The 23,301-nt window shown below is 32.3% G+C and overlaps 2 protein-coding genes across 9 annotated transcripts; one reads left to right on the top strand and one right to left on the bottom strand.

Moving 5' to 3' along the window:
* Positions 1-9,753: 9,753 nt before the first annotated feature.
* On the top strand, positions 9,754-20,720 carry LOC7487094 (histone deacetylase 15). Of its 8 annotated transcripts, none has more exons than XM_052445876.1 (18): positions 9,754-9,857; positions 10,504-10,754; positions 10,883-11,059; positions 11,184-11,298; positions 12,663-12,739; positions 14,285-14,360; positions 14,640-14,704; positions 14,833-14,888; positions 15,495-15,618; positions 15,715-15,840; positions 15,987-16,037; positions 16,491-16,559; positions 18,497-18,605; positions 19,306-19,385; positions 19,670-19,752; positions 19,838-19,883; positions 20,173-20,338; positions 20,491-20,720. In XM_052445876.1, the coding sequence occupies exons 2-18, from the start codon at positions 10,533-10,535 to the stop codon at positions 20,625-20,627; spliced, it is 1,779 nt and encodes a 592-aa protein (XP_052301836.1). In that variant the 5' UTR covers positions 9,754-9,857; positions 10,504-10,532; the 3' UTR covers positions 20,628-20,720. The 8 variants fall into 8 exon arrangements, with proteins under 8 accessions (XP_052301836.1, XP_052301834.1, XP_024438222.2 ...); XM_052445874.1 differs by having other exon boundaries at positions 10,504-10,760; positions 14,282-14,360; XM_024582454.2 differs by having other exon boundaries at positions 9,819-9,917.
* Positions 20,721-21,203: 483 nt separating this feature from the next.
* LOC18103714 (transcription factor MYBS1) lies at positions 21,204-22,938 on the bottom strand. Its single transcript, XM_006376689.3, has 2 exons — positions 22,239-22,938; positions 21,204-21,945 (listed from the first exon to the last, which is right to left on the bottom strand). Exons 1-2 carry the CDS (start codon positions 22,649-22,651, stop codon positions 21,477-21,479), a joined length of 882 nt encoding a protein of 293 aa, XP_006376751.1. The 5' UTR covers positions 22,652-22,938; the 3' UTR covers positions 21,204-21,476.
* Positions 22,939-23,301: the final 363 nt, after the last annotated feature.

The following is a 23,301-nucleotide window of genomic DNA, read 5'->3' as shown; positions in this document are numbered from 1 at the left end:
AAAACACATCAAACCCCTATTTAAGAAAAGATCAAAAGAGAAAATAAGAGGCTAGAAAAAGAAGAAGAAGCAAAAAGGTTGGAGATTTTAATTTAGGAAGTGTTGGAATTCCAAATTATTGCTTGGTAAGGTGTTCTAACACATTTGCATATAGATTAATACTTTAATTTGATTGAATTTTTACGAATTAGGATTTAGGGTTCTTAGATAAAATTTGAGGGAAATGGAAATTGGTTGTTAATTGATGTAATGAATGATGTAATGGTTTTAGAAAGTAAAGAAATTTTTTGAAATTTAAGTGAACAATTTCGGTGCTTAGAGGTATTAGTGGTTGGCCAAAAAAGAAAAAGAAGAGATGTAGATATGTTGTAATATAGATAGATGTTGTAAATTGTAATGAAATTGATGTGTGTAGTCATATAATGATGATTTGAAATGAAATGATAACTCACATGTTGGTTGGGAAGGAAAGTGATTATGTCTTGCCTTATAAACTTTAATAACCTTGATAACTTTTAAGAAAGAATTGTGTTGATGATAAGTTCATTAAGTTTGATATAAAGTACTCCTTAAAGTATATGAAGATGAAAATGATTATGAGAAGATGAAAATGATGTGGTGACTTAAATGAAAAAGTGTATGTTGAAATTATTTTCTAACTTTAGACCTTTTTTTTTTCTAAGGTTAACTTAAACATACCGAAACTCATTTAAATGCAAAGGCATTAACGTGAATATATAGTAAACCGTAAGGGTATGACACATGTTAGTCTACAATGTCGAGTATCTAGGCATAAAATTCTAGACACAAACTCAATTTATCAATGAATGATCGATGACTTTTTTTTTAAGGAAAAAACACTATGAAAGATAAACAACAATGCACATGCAAATAGAAAAGAATGTGCGATTGGACAAATCAATAAAATAATTATAATAAAATAATACAAAGTGAGTCATTGTGCAAAGACGCAACAAGAAAAGAAAAAATATAGAATAGCAACCGGTCAAAACCATAAATAAATATGGACTTTCTCTTATAGACAAATCGAGGTGAGTCAGTTGTATGATAAACTGCTATATAGTTCCTTATTTTCACATAAAAGGGTTATGGACAAACTTGGTAATGTCTTTGAAGGAAGTAACCTAACCACCTCTTACCTAATTTAACCATTTGTAGCAAACAATCCTTCTTCCAAATTTTAAACTTTTTTAAGATGAAAACACAGCTAAATTTAAGTTCAAACCTTAATTAAGAAACAAAAAACACAACTTAATACAATATAAATTACAACTAAAAACACCAAGATAAAAAAAAAAAAAACATAGATACTTGAGCATTCGAATATGTAATTTACATGTCACTACCCTTTAAGCTTGCCCTTGATGCTAGAAAAGGTTTCTACAATAACAACTAAAATGCCTATTCCAATCCATTCTACTCTAAGGTCTTGTCAACTACAAAAATAGAGTTGCAAGGTACCATTTTACTTTATAAAAACAAAAAACAACCAACCAACAACAAAGAAAAGAAAGTGATTCACATATCACAATAAAAGACCAAGTTGTAAAAGGCAATCACAGATGTACACATACCTTTTAGCACATTGCCTATAATATTTGGAACTTATCTTATAGGATTGAAGAGGAAAAATAATTTAGTAATTTTATAAAAAAAAAAACATCAATGACTTATCAAAAAGAAATGTTAGCATTCTAGATAATAACAAGATAACAAAAAAAAACTTATGAAACTAAATCATTTTAAGTAAACTGAAAAAGAGGTCACATCACAAACCTTATACGCAGGGCTTCTCAAGTTAACTTATGCAAGCCAAAGAAACTAGTGTTTTAAATGATGACCACGCAATGCCACAATAACACCAAAAATATGAACAATGGATGGCGAACAATGATTAACTTAAATAGAAACAAAACCAATGGAAACAAATAACACACACCATCTAAGATTTAATGTGAAGCAAACAACATATAAATAAAGGCATGGCTTACTTAAGACTAACCAATCCAATGTAAATGCCGAAATAAACCAACTTGGAAAAAAGATAAAATAATAATACAATAAGATAAAAGCAAAGAAGAATAGGAAAGTCATAAATTAAAGAATCACAAAAATAAATAGAGTAAAAGAGAATCAAGAAAAGCACTTGCAGGGAAAAAGAAGCAACCAACAAATGCAATAACACCAATAAACAATCAAACATAACTAATAAACATCATTAAAGCAAAAACAACAGGAAAAAAGAAATGATGTGAAAGAATATGTCAATGAAAAAAGTAAGGAAGGCTCAACGCAAAAAAAAAGTATCATAAAACAATGAGAAACACAACACCAACAAATCCTAATAAAACCAAAGAAAAATATAAACAAAAGAGGACAAAACCCACTAAGTTAAAAACAAGATGTGGCAAATGAAAACAAAATGAAATCATAGGAATTAAACAAAAGTAACAAAAAAAAATTAACCAAAAGAAACTAAACTAAGCCATACAGAATTCCATCAATCAGGTGGTTGTATGAAGACTCTTTCCAAGTAATAGCCATAAAAAAAGAGAAACCATAAGCCATGCAAACCTATCCAAAAAACCAAAAAGATATCATGTCCATTAATTACAATCCCCCCAATAAATAGGAGATAAAAAAAAATAACCCTGCTAGTTGATCATGCATTTAATGTATATGATGGTATTTTTAGGGGTGTTTATGGATATAGTTGGATCGAGTTTGGATCAATAATTGTATCCATCCCAACTTTTGATATTTTACAAATTGTAAACTCTATTGAGGTTGGACATATCAAGTTGAGCTAAGTTTTTATGGATTTTAAAGATATCTATGGGTTAGGCTTATATTGTTAGTTCTCATGGGTTAAGTTGAACTAGAACTAAGATTTGGGATCAATAAATTAGTCTAAAACATGTTATAAGGTATAACAAATAATTAAGGCTTAATACATAAACTAAATCAATTGACTAAAATGGAAGAATTAATTGAAAAAAAAACATATAACAATAAATTAAGTTTGTTATTATAGGGTATACAGGTTGAGTCGAGTTGATCAAGTTTTAAAAATCTCGACCAGTAATATCTATTTCTTAGGGTTTTTGACCCACTATCATTTGTAATATTCATATTATCTAACTTTGAAGGGTTAGATCAAGTTAGATAATGCAAATATTAGAAACGAACTAGTTTTGTAACAACCACAACATTTGTATTCAAAACAAAGAGCAAGGACATGATAATTCAAATAAGATCAGGGAATTTTTTTTAAAAATCAATAAAAAAATCGGCAAAGTTTCCTCTATATTTTTAAGTACCAAGTTATCGACTCTTCATCCACAATCCCCAATTATCAAATTTCTTACTCATCCTATCATCTAGGACTTCCTCCTCTCATTACATCACAACTTCTCAATAATCAAATTTACACATGTCTAAACAATTCAATATCCCCCATTTACATGAATGCAATTCAAAGAATTATTCTACAAATTATAACTGAAGTACATTACACAATTCAAAGATTTACAAATAAGGACCATTAACAAAAATATAATCGAAATAAGTACATAATTAAAGAAAAAATTCATAATTAAGATTATACTACACAAAAGAGCTTTCGATAAACTGTTGACGCATTATATTACATAACAAAATGATAAATTAATTCATTACAAAAAGATACCCAACAAAATATAAGGAAACTAATCTACTGTTCAGTCCGATAGGGGGATGTACCTGAAAATTGATTTAATACAATGATTCGATTAGATGGATGAAAAAAAAGATATCCATAAAATTCTTTCTACTTTCTTTTTTTCTTCCTTTTTTTTTTTGAAAATTTAGTCAAAAGATCATTAAATTAACTTGCTCATCTAGTATTATATATATTAATTAAATTTCAGAATACTCTATGAGTTTTCTTCTTTTTTTCTTTTTTTAACATCAACCAAAAATATAATTATTTATATCGCTCAATTAACCCGGCATTACTTTCACTAATAGATTATTAATTTTCCACCAGTCCATTCAACAAGCACTATTGTCATCAATTCAAAAATTAGTTTAACGTTTCACCCATTCATCAGGGTACAAATCTCATTAACCAGGGAAATTAATTCTTCATCTCGCCCATTTGTCAGGGCACTAATTCCATTAAATCATGAATTAGTTCAACGATACCCATTCACCAGGGTACTAATCTCATTAACCAGGGACTTAATTCCTCATCACATCCATTCACCAGGACATTAATCTTATTAATTCAGGAATTAGTTCAACGATTTGCCCATTCACCAGGGTTCTAATCTCATTAACCAGGGAATTGATTCTTTATCACACCCATTCACTAGGACATTAATCCCATTAATTCAAGAATTAATTCATCACATCGCATATCTTATTTTCTCAAGTAAACAATATAATAATTATTAATTTATCAACCATAATTAATAAGATAAAAATACATATTGACCAATAATAAATTCGGGCACCGTGTAATTACCTGACGACTAAGCTCGAGCTGAAATTCTCTGGTGTGATGTCGGCCTGACAGCCTCTCCTGAATTGACAAGTATATCACATCATTATTCTACTTTTCATATTGACACACTCAATAAATAAAATCCATCCAATTATCCTTTAATTTGCCAAAATAAAATTTAGAGAGGAGCATGAAAATTTCCTTTTTTCTTTTGTAAATTTCCTTCCTATTCTTCCAATTTTCACATTGTAACACAATTCATTTCATCATTCAAATCAATATATATATATATATATATAAATTTATTTATTTATTTATTTTACCATAATTTAAATCAAAGAAAAACATAAAACAATTCCATGATCTATTCACTCTTTAACATTAATATCATCTCTTTCCTAGACAATCTCATCATCTTATCAAAATTCTTAAATTTTTATTTTTCTTATTATTATTTTTCCAAAAATCTTTTCTTCAAGAACATCTAAAATTTTGCTTCAATTACCATAATTTTTTACTTCCTCTATTCATTTCAATAATCTTAACACAATTTCACAATCAATTGTAATTTTCTCTAAAATTTATCATGAACCCTAATTTCTCATTTCACAAAGTTCAATCAATTAAAAGCATTCTTCAAGAATCTTATTTAAAAGTGTGAGGGCACCTTACCAAGCAATAGCCAAAGCTTTAACACTTTTAAATTGAGAAATTTTCCTAGCTTGAATTTGTTTTTCCTCTCCTGGCCGAATGCTTCCTTCTCTTTGAAAAACCAAGTTTGTTCTTTTTTTTTTGTTTCCTTACAGCACACACTCACTTGCACTCATATATATATATATACTTTTTAAAAAATACCTTCCATGTCCCTTAATTTTTCTTCCCGCACACACACACTTACACAATTTTTCTATATCCCTCAATAGTAAATTTTATGATTTTTGGGTAAAATTTCTTAAATCCTTACGCCTGTTTATACCAAATCTTACCCGGGTTATTTCGAATTTCACTAAGTTACTCGTTGGTACTTTCAGTTTCATGATATTCGGTTTTATAAAAATTTTATTCACATTTCCATGTTTATTTATTTATTTATATTTATATTTATATATTTTAACACCTGAACAAAACATTTCAATTCAGATTCTCGAATATATCATCATTCTTATAATTTAATTTGTCGCTTTCCCTCATTTTTTGTAATCTTGACTTTTATTAATATCAATAATATTACCCGGGGTTTTACAAGTTTTTTTAACACCTTTAATTTTTCTAACAAATTGGCAAGTATAAAACGTCGTAGAACACCAAAACAAAGTTGGTTGGGGACCACACAAAGTAAACAAGAAGGATGAAAATGCAAAAAAGCTGCCTAACATTTTCTCCCACGTGCACCATTTCTAGTATTTCATAAATTCGATCTGTTTATAAGGAGTCAAGTTCACCTCTTTTTGGTATCTTGTTAAGTGTCAATGACATTTCTTCTCTATACTAAAATATAAACAAGATGAGTTTCTAGAACCTGAGTATTAAAGCAGATCCAAAGAGTGTCATGGCATCCTTGTATAACTTTTATAGTGGTGGATTAACACCAAGCAACCAAAAAACTCTCTATTATAGAACAAGAGGTAATCATGCTTTTAGGTTAAGTGATGTCCCTTCGTTTTATCTATGGTTAAAGAGGTAATCATGTAGAAATAATTTTAGATATGTATACGAGCTTTTTTTAATAATAAAAAGAAAAAGAAAAGGCATGTTTAGAGAAAAAGAGGTGCAAATAAAACAATATGAGAGGAATTAAATGCCTTAATAAAAGAAATAATTATTATAATAATTGATAATCAATATAGAAAAGAAAATGTCATTTGTTTTGCACTTAATCTTTATTTCCTTCCATTTTAATATGTTTGATTTTTTGCAAGTTTTATTCATTGTAACTTAGATTTTGAATGCATAGGTTTAACACATGGTGCAATTTGTCAAGTGATCACAAACAAATTTATTAGATTTAAGATTTAAAAGTAAACAAATAAAAAGAAAAAAGAGTTTTGTACTTCTTTTTAATATAAATCAATGACTACTTAGTTTTACTCATCTAAATATGAACTTTTACTTATGAAAAATAATATAGTTGGATTGAATTATAATTGGGGTTTAAACATTGAGATTATACTCCGGGGTATTTGAGATTAACATAAACTTCATTGGCTACACCAAGCAAAATATATTTGATGCCAAAGAAAAAATTGCTTTGTGATTACCTTGGTGAAATTATTTATTTTTTAAATAATACAGAGTTACAATTCATATGTGATTGGCAAGATTACACACATAGCTAATACTCAAGCTTAAGGTTATTACGATAATTTTAGCTCTTTTTTTGTTACATTTACTTTATGAGTATGAGATTTTTAATTTAAGAGTGTTTATGTTTTGTGAGATATTTTATGAATGCAAATTAATTTACAAATAATGTTTTTTGCAAACCATTTCAAATGAAAATAAATTTTATGATATTTTATAAATAATGATATGAAATTATGATAGTAGTAAAATAATGATAATGTGTTAGGGTGATGAAGTGGTGATAGTGGTTATTGTAATTGTGATGTTCGAGGTGGTGGTGAATTGAGAAGGTGGTGGCAGGGTAGTGGTTATAGCAAAATGATAGTGGTAGTGATGGAAACATATTGGGTGGTTGGTAGTAGGTTGTAGCGATGGTAGTAATGATAGTATTGATTGTCAAAATAATTGTGTGATATAATGGGTTAATTATTGTCTAGAATTTCATGGATTAAAAATATTTTTTTTATATGAAATGAGTTTATAGGTTGATTGTAAAATATTTTACATTTATTAGTTTTTTTTTAAAATATTTTATGTAAAACAAACACATGAAAATGAAAATAATATTTTTGCCAACCCCCTTTTTAGTGTCAAAATTTTAGAGATAGGTCTTTTAACTCTTTTTTTTTTTAGAAGTATCACTACTTAAGGTCATTAAACTTATATGACATTTGAAAAAAGAAAAAGAAAAACTAGAAGTAGTATTGGCTTAAAAAATAAAGACTAATGCAACTAAAAAATTAAATATTTACTTTTCCAATAAATAACTATACAATTAAATATCATTATAGTAGACCAAAAATGGAACACAAAACAACATTATGTATGTGGAGTTGGTGGCTATCTAACATAGTTTTAAACTAGTTAACTATATGCGTTATGCTGCGGATATGATACTAAATTAATTTTTAATATAAGAGAAGAATACGCAGGCATTATGAATGTATTTTTTGGTATAATAAAAAATTTTAACTGAGAATTGAAAAATTGATACTTATATTTAATAAAAATAAATGAAAAGTTGCATTAATCAATAAATCATAAAAAGAGTTATTAACACTAACTAAAAACTAAAGCATGAAGTTGAAAGATAAATGCATATGAAAATATTTAATCTCATGATGTAGGACACTTTTTGAATTTTTTTATTTAATTATATGAAATCAATATCAAAAAATATTTAACAATTTGAAAAAGCATAAAAGTTTCTCTTTTAATCAAAACTTTTTTCCCTTATTAATGCATTCTTTTTTTCCTGAATTTTTTTATTAAAAATATTTTTTAAATAAAAAACTTATCACAATCTCAAAAGCAAGTTTTGATTAAAAAAAAATAATAAATTGATAATTTTCATGCAAATGCATTAAAAAATATAAAAATTAAATTAAAAAAAATATAAAAAGTGGATATTTCATCCATATTTAGAGAATTACTTATATTAGTTTCATATATAATTGGACGAATGGGCTCGCGCTCCTATGCCACAATAAAACCCAACCATGCTTGATTTTTTTCTTTAAGGGTGGATGACAAGTCGTATGTCCTATTGTTTTTATAAAATAGGTAGATGATGAGTCGGCCGTTTAAACCGACTATACTTCATTTGTCTACCATGTTTTTTAGGCTCCAAAAGCATCTTCGGTTACCAAAACATCAAGGTTCAAGTAACCCAAAAACTTAGATTTCAATCACTTTTCACCCATAATATCCTAGGAACCGTTATAACCCCGACAATGACAACAAAACACATTGTAATTGGCTTAAAATATCAAAAATAAAATCAAATAAAAATATTTCCTAAGTTTTGATTTACTTTTTTCCGTTATTATTGAAAGTGGAAACCATATCTATTAAGTTTTTCTCTCAAATTCAAATCGATAAACACTAAAATTGAAATGATGACTAAAATTTAAGCACCCGAGAACCTCTCACTTAAAATATTTCAGTGACTTTCTCTCTCCTCTTTTAAAATTCAAGGACTGAAACATAAAAAAATAAAATTAGTAAATAAACAAAAAAATATAAAAATAAAAGGGAAAAAAATATAAAAAATTAAAATTAAAGAATTAAAGTATAAATTTGGACGTCTTTTGAATAATATACATGGGAAACGATTGTTAATTTTGTCAATTTTAGTCTTGGTCTCTATTCTTTTAATTTTATTAACAAAATTAAAAATTATATAATGTAAAATTAACCTGTCATTTAACCTCAAACAATTACCAACACCGTTGATGTGTGATAGCGTGCAATCCGAAGAAAATAATAATAGAAATTGTATGATAAAAACATCATAACCTTTAAGGATCAAATTAAAAAAAAATATTAAAGATCGACAACTAAATCTAAAGGAACAAAAACTTTAATTAAATTCATAACTAACCATTTATCCAAATGACTATAAGCAAGAACAATTATCAAGTCATATCAAGTGCGAGAGGTTCTTTTCCTTTTCTAACCACCTTGATCTTCTAATTAAAAATGGAGTAAAATATATATATTAAATTTTGAAATTATATTTAGATGTTTAATATTATATTTATATTGTATAATTTTAAATTAATTTATCTTTACAATTATACATGTACATTATAAATCCCAGAACATAAATGATGAAATATTCCAACATATTCCAAAACTACAATTTATCATTTTCATAACAAAAACAAAACGCTTACTTTTTGTTAATAGAAAAGATTGAAGACAAATGAAAGCATTGTTTGGAATGAAATATAATTAAAAAAAGGATTGTCAATACTAGTTAAAAAATTAATTGATTTTAAGGATTAATTAATCTGTGGTGATAAATTAAAGGATTAAATTACAGTGAAATTAAAATATTATCAAGCCTAATGGGCCACGAGAAAAATTAAGTAAAAGCCCGAATTGAGTTGACCCGACCCGACCCGAACCGAATGGGGTGACCCGCTTGCAAAGATGAAACTTGAAATTGAAACGAAAAAGAATAGATCGTGATTCCCAAAGCAAAAACAACAGCACTAGTAAGGTAATAGTGAAAGTCAAAATCGATTTCGCTTTCTTCATTTTGTTGTTTTTGCAGTTTCAGGTAAATCGACTAATTAAATCAATACCTTCTTCTTCTTCTTCTTCTTCTTCTACTACTACTTCTACTTTAAATTGTTAGCCCTAAAGAAGTATTGCATTCTTTTAGGGTTTTCTTTCCCCTCCATTATTGATTTAACTCTCTCTCTCTCGATTTTCGCATTCTTAACCGGTGAGAATCTGACAAGCTGCCATTGTGAGATTCTAGGGTTCGAAGTTTAGATTTGTATTTTTCGTGATTTTAGAGCTTGTACACCCAGTAATAAATAAAAGTTTAGTTTTTGAATTTTCTTTTTCCATTCCTCTGTAACCATATCATATTATAGTTGGAACGGTGGCCTTTTATAGCTTGAAGATGATGATGATGGTGATTTTTTTTGTGTGTGTGGTTATCTTACTCTTTAATTTTAGAATTATTTGGAAAGAAATAAGACCAGTTATTGTTATTTTATTTCGTAATGTTGCTGAAATATTTATATAAATTAATCCTTGTTGCCTTTTCATGTTGCAGTTTATCACTTTACATTTTGATGCTTAGTCGTCGTGTTTTTGCTATTAGCTTTGTGAATTTGATTTTGATGAAAATGCAGAAAATATTTATTCGAATCTTGGAGGCAATATGGGTTCTGAAACAATTAAAACAGGTCGTTTAGCAAATGGGGAGGCTCAGAAGAGTGTTCACAAAGAAAGGCGTGGTCTTTCCAGTAATGGTATGAATGGCAAACATGAAAACTTGGGTTCTAATCGAGCTGGAACTAGTTCAAGTGGTGAAGATTATGATTTAATGATGAATACGGGAGATGTAGATGGCAACTTAGACGGTGACGTAGAACCTGTTTTTGTATGTGTAAGCTGAACCCATTAATGACTTAACATATTGGGGATTTATTAGTGCATGAGATGGTTATTTTAGCTTTAATAACATGTCAACTTGAAAAGTAGTAATGTGATTTGTTTTTTCTTTTGAAGAGAAAGGCTAGACAGGGAGACTTGACATTTCAGGACATTCATGACAACAGAGATTTCTTTGATGAAGACGATGAAGACGACAGTGACTGGGAGCCTGTGCAAAAGCATGTAGAGCTTATAAAGTGGTTTTGCGTCAACTGCACTATGGTTAATCTTGGCGATGGTGTCATCTGTGATGTATGTTTCATGTCATCTTTTGGTTGTGCATTATGCACTGCTGACACTTGAATCAATATCCGCATCAACATATTTATGTGATATGGTATGTGTGTGGATGACTTGCACAATCAATTCTATGCAGTTATGTGGTGAACATAAAGATTCTGGTATTTTGAGGCTGGGGTGCTTTGCATCTCCTTCATCACAAGACGCAGGTTGCAGTGAGGTTGAGTCAGAAATGAAAGGAAAAAACAAAGGTGATTACATGTATCTGTTTTTCATAGCTAACAGCTACTACTACCAGTATTTTCTTATCGCCCCCTCTTCTCTTCCCCCCATTATTTTCTTCTTTCAATCATGAACGATGATTAAATTTCATTTGGTAACCAACACTGAATATAGTGGTAAGTAGTAGAAACTTGACAAATGATTAAAGTTTTTAGGAAGAAGATAATTTGTTGAAGTTATATGTGTTATAATATTCCATATAAACCAATTTGTGCGAGATTATGGCACTTACTCCTGCTCAAAATGTTGTCATATAAGTTGATCATGTGTACACTGCAAGCCAGCACCTGGTAGTTATTAATTAGTATGTTCACCTGAACCAACACTGATCATAAAGCATTGACCTCATTGCCTTCTGTTATCAAACTATTTTCTTGGTAGATAACTAAAGTTACCACATGGGTATAATGTGTTTGAATTTTCAGCCTGTAGATCAAAGTACTTGTAATCATAATTTGATGGAGGGCTTTATTTAATATGCAAAACCATGCATACTACTCGTTCATTTGTATAGAAGTGGTCATAACGTGAAACTTGAATAGCTTGGGTGCAGAGGTGGAAATTCTATCTTACAGTTGTCTTTAAAAATTGGAATTTTTTTTCCCTCCAAATTCAGTTCCATGAACCATTAAGCCTGTTGATACATGTTTCAATAATTGATCATATTGTATTGTTCCTCCAGTTTTGTGTGCATTCGATTGATCATACTTGCTATATATATATACTACCTGTTAGTGGAACTTGTTAGTATATGGGAATAGGATTAGGAATTCTATAAGCTGGTCCAGGTCTCCAAACAGGTATTATATTATTAGGTAACTATAAATGTTGGATAGACTTCTCTCTAGTTTCTGGAGTATGAATGAATGAATGATTCTGAACATCTGTTAAGGCTTGGAGTAAACCGTTGGTCATAATCGACAAGTTGTTGTCTGCTGTTCCTTTGTTTTGTTTTTTTAATCATTTATGCATTTGATTTATCATAATTCTTATTTATTTTCCTGGTTAGTGGTCTTTGTTAGTATTTATGCTTATTAACTGCACAGATTGGTCCACATCTCCTAATGTGTAGCAGCTAATTAACTATACATATTGGACAGACTCCTCTATAGTTTCAGGGGATCTAAAGGAACATAAAATATCTGTTAACTTTTGAATGATGTCCTTAATGATGAAAACATCAAGTGGTTCATTAAGTTTCAATTTGGTGACTTCATCCTCACCTTTAAAGGTTCTCCATTTAATAGCCTAATATATCAACTTTTATGTGAGGGGTTTATTGTCTGGTGTTAATCTGTGACTACTACCATAATGTTTACCCTTATCAATGCAGAGATGCACTCACAACTTTCAGCCTCCAACAGTTTGACAGCAATTGGTTTTGATGAGAGGATGTTGCTACACTCAGAGGTATGGTGCCTTTATTCTTTCCCTCTTCACTTCCTAGTTGTATGGGAAAAGGGGGTTGTTAGGGGGTAGTTTCCAAGTGATACCCTTGCCAATATTTTTTATTGTCAACTCCATTGTGTTTGCCATATTATCACTTCTGTAATTGATTTAGTTATTCCACTCCATGTTTTTCCCTCTCTTGATTATAGTGCGTCCCAAAATGGTTTGTTTGTTCTGGCTCTCGAAGGTATAATTACATGGGAACTTTAAAAAATGGTGCCATTTGAGTAGTTGGAAGGACTGGAGCGAAGGTATGCTTTTCCGAAGTGATGTAAGAAAACTTTGGATTAATTCCTCACAAACAGTTTGTGGTGAGCTAGGTTTGGAGAAGTAGGGATTTTAGTTGGGAATTAGGGTTAGGGGTTTTTGCATGTGGAATTGGGATTGGTTAAGGATGTGTATTTTTAGGAGGATTTGTTATGGTTACTATTCCTTTGAATAGTAACCCTACTGTAGGAAGAAAGAAATGGAAGAAAGGAAGAAGAAAAGAGTGCTTTTAGGAAAGAGGAGGGGAAAATCAGACACCAGGCTGCAGTTGTAAACTAAACAAAAGCTCTCATAGCTCCATCATTTGAAGTCCTATGGTTACATAGAATAAGGTGCTCCTTTTATAGACACCAACATCACTAATAGTCCTAAACTAAGAAGGAAATATAAAAGCAAATAAGCAAAGGAAACCAAAGCTAATAGAAAGCATCTGATTAATAATTTTTAGTTCCTAAATAAGCTTAATAATAGAGCTCCTAAATAAGCTTAGATTTCTAAATAAGACAAATTCTTAAATAGACTAGTTTTACAGAAAATATCAAAATATTCAAAACGGTTCGATAACTAGATCTTTAAAATTCTCTCATTGATGGCATCGTAAAGTAAGGGAGTTTGTATGCATTTAAACCTATGTGATCACAAAATTATATGCATACACAGTTTTTGGGATGAAAAACCATATATACTTGCTTCTGCTCCTTTCCACCAATACTCAATGCTTGACCTCAATGCTCTTATTACTGGTGATGATTAAAATTGCATTTTCAATTTGATTCCATTGGCAAGAGTTAACTTGGGAAAAAGAATTGCCATCCTTGTCTGCAATTGCAAGCATTTAGGCGTAATTTAAGGCATGGATTTGTGGATTACTTTCAAACATATATTGACTTATAGGACAATTCAGCAAGATGTAAATTGTAGAGACATGGAAATTGTTTCTCACTGAGGGAGTGATGGAAATCTAGTGATTTCTGGTTGGATTGCTGCCCTTGCCAAAGGTTGTGACATTGTGAACCAGCCATATAACATCAAACATAATTTATGTAGTGGCAATAGTATCTAATTTCACAGTTTAAAACATAGATTTTGAATTTGACTTTGATGCATTGTAATTTTTCATGGATGGTCATATGTCATTTACCTGTCTGTGATATTGCAAGGGAAGTTGATGGGAATTTCTTTTCTTCCTGATCACTTAATTTAGTTAATTATTCTTGGTGATCGCTATGTCCAAAGCAGGTCCAAATGAAGTCACATCCCCACCCAGAACGATCTGATCGCCTTCGAGCTATTGCTGCTAGCCTTGCTACTGCTGGTACATACGTTTTTCCCTCTTATAAATAGTCTTGATAATAAAACTAAAATAGCTAAATTCCTATTTTAACTGCTAGATAATGAGTACTAGTATTCCTAAATAATTCTAAATAATCATACACAATAAAAGTCTTAAGTAATGAAATATTAGTTCCTGTTTGTCTTCCTTTGTTCCATATAATCACTGAACTTTTATTGTATAATCGACAGATTGTCTAATAGTTTTGGCATTCCCTTTATTATCTATTAGCAACTTGACAACAATCACTAATGTATGCAGGGTTATTTCCTGGAAGATGCTACCCAATTTCTGCAAGAGAGATTACCCGAGAAGAACTTCAAATGGTGAGTGATAAGCATTATCGAGTGCTAATGATATCCATGTGTTTGTCTAATAGGTTTATTGTCTGAAATGTGTTGGGTAATCATGAAAACAATGATAATGTCTTTGATGAGGTCATTTGATATTCTAGGTGCATTCGTTGGAACACATTCAAGATGTAGAACTCACAAGCCATATTTTCTCCAGGTATGTCTATGCTGTACAGGTGCATGTGTTTCTGCAGTCTTGTGTGCCCTTGCAATGCTGTCCTAATTTCTCACTATTGGGGTCTACTGTAATGCTGTAAAGACATCGCTGATTGGATGTGTGCAAGGAATTGTAAGCTAGGGGGGGTGTCAAATTCTGGTTTTTTGATGGGGGTTTAAATGGCCTTTTACATGGTTTATTTGGAGGGTAATTTGATCTTTAAGGAGTTGAGATGTCTCAATCAATTGTATAAATTTAGCTTTTGAAGATTTCATACCTGTCCTAGGCCTATATTTTTGTTCAGGCTTGTTTGCTCTTTGGTTTATGGATTATTTCTGATTTTACCCTTAAAAGGTTTGAGCTTTTTGGATATTTTGTTTTCATTTCCCTTTCTTTCCTTCTTCCTTTTCTTTTTCTGCTTCCCCTCTCTTGCTTAAGTTTTCTGTCTAAATGTCATCAGAAAGGTGTTTTTGTTTAATAATTTACCCTCTTGGGTCACACTTTCACATTCCTTGATTGGTATGTTGTTAAAGGCACCATTTTCATTGAACTTGTTGGTTCTATGATGAGACTGGTTATATGATTAATTGGTTGGTTTGTTGGCAGTTATTTCACTCCTGACACGTATGCTAATGAGCATTCAGCATGTGCTGCTAGGCTTGCGGCAGGATTGTGTGCTGATCTTGCTTCAACAATTTTCTCAGGATGGGTGAAAAATGGTTTTGCTATGGTATGTCTGATTGCATGTTATGTAATTTTGTTGGTATTGTCAAGGGGTGGAGGAACTGTCTATATTATGTTCTTAATGATATTTAATATCAATTAGGTTCGGCCTCCTGGCCATCATGCTGGTGTAAGAGAGGCAATGGGATTCTGTCTTCATAATAATGCTGCAGTTGCTGCGTTAGCTGCTCAGGCTGCTGGTGCCAAGAAGGTGCTTATAGTTGATTGGGTAATGTCCTTGTTGACTGCACTTGATACTTTTTTTTTTTTGCTGACAGCTTTTGATGCTTTTTGTTGCCAGTCTTTGTTCTTTGCTTTTGACCAGTAAGCTGAATTTTTTCTTCTTTTTTTATACTTCTACAATGATTTTTGCAGGATGTCCATCATGGAAATGGCACACAAGAAATTTTTGATCAGAACAAATCGGTGAGCTGTACAATATGTTTTGTTATCCAAATAATACTAAAGGAGATCAAATATGTTCCTTTTCTCGAAACTGAAAGTAAAAATTTCCATACCTATCCTAATGAATGAGCTACGCACTTTATAGTGCTAGAAGCTGATTTGCAATTCGTTTTCCTGTTGTCTTTTTATCAACCCCATCAATTTGTTTTTGAAATGGAGTAAAATGAGGTAATTCTAGTGCCTATATTTTTGGCAATGTTTTAGAATTAGGCAATGGAAACACCTAGTATAGAGAATTTTGAAGTATTAAAGAGATTTCCTTCAGTAATGCAGAGCAGTCTGTTATAAGGCACAATTTAAGCATTCTAAGCATGCTCTGGATATCTTCTCTCCTTTGCTGCATTTAATGGTTTTTTTTATTCCTTTTGTTTTTGTGTTAAGTGCTTTTGTTGATTGACTTGCATATATCTATAGGTTTTATACATATCTTTGCATAGACATGAGGGGGGAAAGTTCTATCCTGGCACTGGCTCTGCTAATGAGGTATTTGACTCATCACACCATTTGCTTTACTTCTTAAAAGGAGGATTAAGGCTCCTAATTTAACTGAAAGGAATCTATAGAGGGACACATAAACCATTCTCTTACTACCTCTGTATATCCAAGAATTGAAATTTGCCTGTCTTTTTCCCTGCTGTACCCTACTACGAGTTCATTTGAAGGGAATGACTCTATGATCCAAGAAACTGAATTCATTGAGCTGGACATATTCACTGATTGAATGTGTAGGGAAATACAACTTTGTTTATCGAGCTTTTCAATGAAAAGTTTTCATGAACTGATAATGGAGACGTGCATTTATTGAAATATTTCATACGTCATCTCCAATGAATTAAAGATTATCCCTTGCTACTGGATATTGTTATTCAGTTGTTATTTTATTAGTACTATTGCTTTTATTATCACTGTGATTTGGTTTCTTCTTTTTTTGTTTTTTGTTTGTCTTTGTTTTTGTTTCTGTTTTTGAGAATGGTTGTTCTTATTGTAGTCGGACCTATCCTTAGTTGAGAGTTCAATAATCCATGTCCTAAAATGATAGCTCTGTCAATGATGTGTTATAATTCACACTGAGGATGTTTAGCCATTAAGATAGAGAGGGAAGATATAGTGTGTTTGATTTGTGCAGTTAGATACAATTTATGTTAATCTTTGTAAAAGTAATGCACATGTTTTTGCTCTTTTTCCTTGAGGTGAATTATTATTTTTGAGCTCTGAATGATATGCTACTGCTTGAGGAAATTATTTAAAGATGATGCATGTCTAGTTTATAGGAAGTAACAGGTCTGAACAGTACAGGTGGTCAAGTGTAGAAGAAAATTCACTGAGTTTCATTAGAAGAGGTTTTTAAATTGATCTTTTCACCAGATATTGTTATGTTAGATATTTCTGAAGCCAAAGCTTAAACTACTTTGGAGCTGGAAGAATATGGGTATGTAAAAGGAACGCTGTTAGCATTTGAAACTCAGGAAATTAGAGACCAGGCCTGGACCTCTGTTCATTTTGTTCCCATCATGGTCTCAGAATATTTCATGGGACAGGAAGGTTGGCACTAACATTTAAAATTTTGGTTTGGGTTAATACACAGCAAATCTTGGTTGTGTTAGTAATAGAGCAGGTTAATTGTGATTTCTCCGGTATTCAGTGTCGAGGACTTTATTGTGTTAAATTATATAATTTGTCGCAGTGTGCCTGTGTACATCATTTTTTTTTTCCTTTTGAGACAGAACACTGTATCCATCTTTACTATTTGTTGTTGTTTGGAGCTTGTTACTTTGATGGATTACCCATGTCAAGATGACAGTATGGTACCAGTATGAAATGTGTTGGACCCAGAGATTTTAACTTTGGACATGAAGTGGAGAAAAATGAGTAGTTTCCTGCCAGTTAGTGAGATTACCATCAATAGTGCTTTGCCATCTCCTTTCCAAGGTCACCTTTTACATGAGGCTCTAAATGAGGCTACAAAGGCCTCAAGGAGAGCTGCAAGACGTGGAGCTCCCATGAGGCCTAGTACATTGTCTTCATTACCCTTTCCTCTCCCTCTCTCTCTCTCTCTCTCTATATATATATATATATATATATATATATATATATATATATATAAACATTAGATAAAAAAATGAAAAGGAAATGGCTAAGATTGACTGAAAAAAAATGTAATGAAAAGAGAAGGGAAAAAATTTATGCAAAGTAATATTATTACATCCTAATGTGAAGGCTCGGTGTATCTGCAAAGCTGCATCTAAAATTGGGACACTTTTAGGATGATACATTTTATCCTACTAGTATTTTTCTCTTCTGGTTAATTTGGTTTTACATGCTGTGTAATTATCATTGACCTATATATCTTCATATATATGCTCTATTAATTTTTAGCATCTTGCTTCGAGTGTGGTAAATGTTCATGGATGTTTTTGCAGGTTGGTAGAAATGGTGCAGAAGGATCCTGTGTAAATATTCCCTGGAGTCGTGGTGGAGTTGGTGATAATGATTATATTTTTGCTTTTCAAAACCTTGTGCTACCTATAGGTTGATCTCTTTGTTATTTCATAAATGTGAATTAAATTTAGCAAGGGATTGTCTGCAGTCTGTGCTTTGGCAATTGTGTATATAGTTCTGGTTTTTCCTTGGAGGAACCAGGTTTGGGAAAGACTGCTTGTTTTGTAAAATATTAATGGATTTTGCATGCTAAATGTTGAAATCTGCTTCTATGTGGAAGTGGGTTCTTTTGCTTGTGCTCTTTTTTATTTTAAAAATATTTAGAAGAGAGTGCATCAATTGTCTGGCTATAATCAGTACTCTATTATGTAATTTAGCCTTTGGGTGATGAAGATATAGTATGGACTGCTGGTCTGGCATAAGTAGCTAGATTGGTAAGGAAAACTTGAGGTTGTAAATGTTTCTTCTAAAACCGTGTGCTATTGTGCTGTTTGTGTATTAATTTCTAGTGTCGTGTTGGTTTGCCATAGGCATGCTTAGGTGCAGGATGCTCTTTGCTGAGGTGATTTTTTAATGCTTACTAATATTTCTTGTTGCCTGTGTAAGAAACTACAGTTAAGTATTTGTTATGTGTTTGTGAATGAAGCTTTGTTATATCTTTCCATGGAATGTTTACCATCTTGTCTTTGTTCCAGTGTTTTGTATGGTTTGCAGTCGTTTTGTTTCTCATAACAAGTGCATGTCTTTCATGCCTAAAACATTCAATGATGCTTGAACAACATGATTGCAGCCACTGAGTTTGCTCCAGATTTCACCATCATATCAGCTGGATTTGATGCTGCAAGGGGGGATCCTCTAGGATGCTGTGATGTAAGGATTTTGCTTTTTGACTGAACTGTTTGCAATTGTTTCTTGTCTTCTCATTTCACAATATATACTATTTCTACTGAGCTATTTGGTAATTTTCATCGTGTTGTAAAATAGTCTATTGATGCATTAATTGCTTGCAAAGAACTGAAGGAGCTCTGTCCATCCAAAATTATCGACTTTCTTGCCATTTTTTCTTTTGATGTTCCATGAATACCATATCTACTTCTATGCTTCTTTTATTCTTGATGGTTTGTCACATTGACACAGCAATGATGTTTTTGTAGGTAACTCCTGCTGGCTATTCACGAATGACAGATATGTTGTATACTCTTACTGGTGGAAAGTTGCTTGTTATTCTAGAGGGCGGGTTTGTCTACTAGTTGACTCTTTAACTTTATTATAATTATCTCATGTCAACTGAGTTCACATGAAAATAATTTCATCTGTTGCAGATACAATCTACGCTCAATATCATCTTCTGCCACCTCAGTGATCAAGGTGAATATTAAAGTACCTGAAATCACATAAACTCGTCATAGATAAAAACATTTAAATTTGGATGGTAGACCTATATATGAATCGAAATTTACTTTCCATAACTCTGCATGTACCATGAAGAAGTTACATGATTGAAATTGTTAAAAAAGATCTAGGGGTGGCGATACCATGGCAGCCAAGTCCAAGTGGTACCTGCTAACCTCCTAAAATGATCAGACTCTAGGGTCTTCAAACTGACCTTTGTTGTCTAAAATCTAATTACTTCACTGACTGGGCATTTGTTGAAAAGGTATTGCTGGGTGAAGGTCCTGGATCTGAATTGGGAAACATTGCACCTTCCAGAGCTGGTCTTCAAACTGTTCTGGAAGTCATGAAGATTCAAATGAACTTCTGGCCATCTCTTGGATCTAGCTATGCAAAATTGCAATCCCAATGGGGAGCATACTGCAATACAAGTGAGAAATTCCTGCTTGCTATCATTCAGTTTATTCAATTTTTGATGGTTCAGATCTACAATGCCCTTCTCTCAACTTTGTAGTCAAATTTTAACTCGGAAAGATGTTTAGAGATTTTCCGTTTGTGTTTTCACTACTCTCAATACCTGCAGGAAAACAAATAAAAAAGCGGCAGAGGACTGAACCACCCATATGGTGGAAATGGGGAAGAAAGAGGCTGTTGTATCATATCCTTGTTAGGCGTCTTCATGTAAAATCGAGGGGGAAACCTTCTCTTCATTCATCGTAGTGGTAGTCTGAAATTTTGTATATCAGTAACTTCTAGTTCTGTATGACTGCTACACCTTAGTGGTAGTATTTGTGCATGCTGCGTTGCTCTAAAGCCTCTGAAAAGTGAGTTTCGTTTCCGCCCCTTCTGGCCCCCTTCTGTTTTTTAAACAAATTGCTGTCCCTTCATTCGTTTCTCTTTTTGTTGATAAATGATCAAAATGTGCTGAAGCCCCCAGTTTTTATCTGAAGCTCTTTAAAAAAAAAAAAAATTTGGGTCATGAAATAGCAATTTCATTAAATACGAAGTATTGTAGCTATTTTCAAAATCCGGTGGGTATGAAAATGAAAATTAATTGAAAAAAGATAAAACAATACAACTAATTAACGTATTATAGGGTTTGGTGGCCCGCAAATTTAAGTACAAAATATTATGTTAAACGGAGATCGTTGGAAATTACCCTAAAAATGCCTTGTTTCTCTCTTGTCGAAGTTGGACAACCAATCAATTGTGCTTCAAAAATGTATTTGTACTGGCTCGGTTTTTCAGATGGAGTTCTCATTATTTTGTAATTTTTCTAGAGGCAACAGGGAGATGTTTGACAGAAGAAATACCAAGTATCAGAGCAGTCACCACTGATCTTGTTGAGATGTTTGATAAATTAAGCAGTTATGATTAGCATAGAATACAAAATTTCAATGATAAAAAATGCAGAGTCCCTGATACCTTACATCTAATATCAGTCACCTTACATCTTGTTGATCATGTTCTTGATGAATGAATCTTCATTTTCAGTACCCAGCTAGGAAAAGAAAAGTCCTCTTAGCAACACCCCTCCTTCGTTCAAAATCCTCCAGTCTTCTGGTGAAATTAAGCAGTTTTTGGTGGTGCCGTTGGGTAAGCAACAGGAACCACGTATGGAGGGTGGGGATGGTGTCCAGGTGGGGGAAGCATGACCGGAGTTCCAACAGCCGATGCCATGTGACCTGGAGGAGGGGCAACTGGGTGTCCAAGCGGCGGGCCATACATGGCTAAACCAGGCATATGGGCTTGTGTCCTATGCTTCACTGGCGGTCCCATAGCAGGAGCGGGACCAGCAGGGCTTGTGTTCGCTTGTTGACCAGTAATTGGTGCTTGATGAGAAGACACATCTCCATTGTTCAAACTTGTAATATCATGGATGCTAGACCTCCTCCTATCTCTATTCATTGAGTTCAATCGGATGAAGTATTTTTGAGCATGGCTTGCCACTTGCGTTGGTGTTCTTGATATGACAAAGTTTCTTGATATGCTTCTCCAATCTCCTTTGCCGAACTTGTCAAGACCAAGTAGAAATAACCTGCAGGGAAAAGAAATGAGAGAGAGAGATTAGGCCGGTGCCGAACTAATTATTCAAAAAAAAAAAAAAAAAAAAAAAAAAACCTTGTACAAAATTAACATGTGGTTTGCGAAGAAACACAAGATTCTAGTTCCACTTAAAGTTTGCAACCAACCAATGAACTGCTACACCAAAAGCAGTCACTGTCTGCTACATTAAACTAATCAACTTTGTTCGTTTATATTGGTAATTACCATAACATGAAGGAGAGTTTAAATATAATCCGAAGAGAAAGTAGATAGAAATGGACTTACCTATGCTCTTCTTCTGTCCATGGAATACCTTTCTTTCTTTCTTGTTCTGATCTTGATGCTCCTTTGCCTCCATGTCCGGATGACTCATGACCTAACCCCACAAACCCACTTCCATAACCACAATTCAATTTCTTAACGGTAGTCATCGTCCCAGAAAGTCCATGAAGATCCTTAGTTGAAGAAGCGGCTTCCTCTCCTTCATAATTTGGTATTGGTACGTTTCCTGCCTCTATAGCACAAACATCTTCTACTAGTATTTTGTAGTGTAGTTTCAACTCTTCAAGACTTTTGCTAGGCACCATTGAAGCAATCTTTTCCCATTGCTCATTTGAATCCTCATCAATCCAATGCATCGCTATTGCATTCTCAAAAGTTTTCTCTTCATCTCTCGTCCAAGTACCTACGCTTGCCATAGTGTGTTTGCTCCACAATTAATTCTTTTAGGTCAATATATGGTATGATATGGTGATAAAAAGTATGTCAACGGATGCATTATGATCCCTCCCCCCTCTAGTTATGGGGTTCTGCTGGGAAAAGAAAGGGTGCGTAGGATAAGGAGAAGAAGCATTGGTGTGTACGATAATTGGTGGGGTGTCCAACTATCAATTTGATGAGGACTCCTTTGTATACATTGTAAGGGCAAGTTTGTCATATTTATATCATACTTGGAGAAGTATATAGAAAAATCTCTCCCTTGGGTCATCACGCTTCACTTTTTTCCTTGCAAGGTGCCGCATTCTCAATCATGGAAGAGTTCAAATTGAGAGGGAGAGGTCCCTAAGAGATTCCAAATCTCCAATTGCATGTAATTTCAGCCACACTCTCAAAACTATGATTCCGACCCACTCTCCATTATGATTTGCCATTGAGTCCATGGACTTGCTAGCTCTTAAGAGTTGATCTTTTTGTCAAGTGAATGGTGACCGATTTTTGAAGATGTAATTTCTTATGAATCTTTTCACTTGAGCTGGTTTTAGGGTATCAATTGATTTGTCAAATAAAAGTAAAGTCTAGTTGTTGCATTTTAATTTTAAGGTAGATTTGCTGAGATGAGAAATACTTT

Source organism: Populus trichocarpa, chromosome 12 (assembly GCF_000002775.5).
Source record: "Populus trichocarpa isolate Nisqually-1 chromosome 12, P.trichocarpa_v4.1, whole genome shotgun sequence".
Lineage (NCBI taxonomy): Eukaryota > Viridiplantae > Streptophyta > Magnoliopsida > Malpighiales > Salicaceae > Populus > Populus trichocarpa.
The sequence above is the reverse complement of the archived record's forward strand: the minus strand, read 5'-3'. Positions and strand labels throughout refer to the sequence as shown.

Bases quoted from the DNA above. Each gene is read 5' to 3' on its own strand.
- LOC18103714 (XM_006376689.3), bottom strand. From the start codon at position 22,651: ATGGCAAGCGTAGGTACTTGGACGAGAGATGAAGAGAAAACTTTTGAG. The intron at 21,946-22,238 runs GTAAGTCCATTT...TTTTCCCTGCAG, and splicing joins TGGACAGAAGAAGAGCATAG to GTTATTTCTACTTGGTCTTG.
- LOC7487094 (XM_052445874.1), top strand. From the start codon at position 10,533: ATGGGTTCTGAAACAATTAAAACAGGTCGTTTAGCAAATGGGGAGGCT. The intron at 15,841-15,986 runs GTAATGTCCTTG...TGATTTTTGCAG, and splicing joins AGGTGCTTATAGTTGATTGG to GATGTCCATCATGGAAATGG. The intron at 16,560-18,496 runs GTATTTGACTCA...ATGTTTTTGCAG, and splicing joins GCACTGGCTCTGCTAATGAG to GTTGGTAGAAATGGTGCAGA.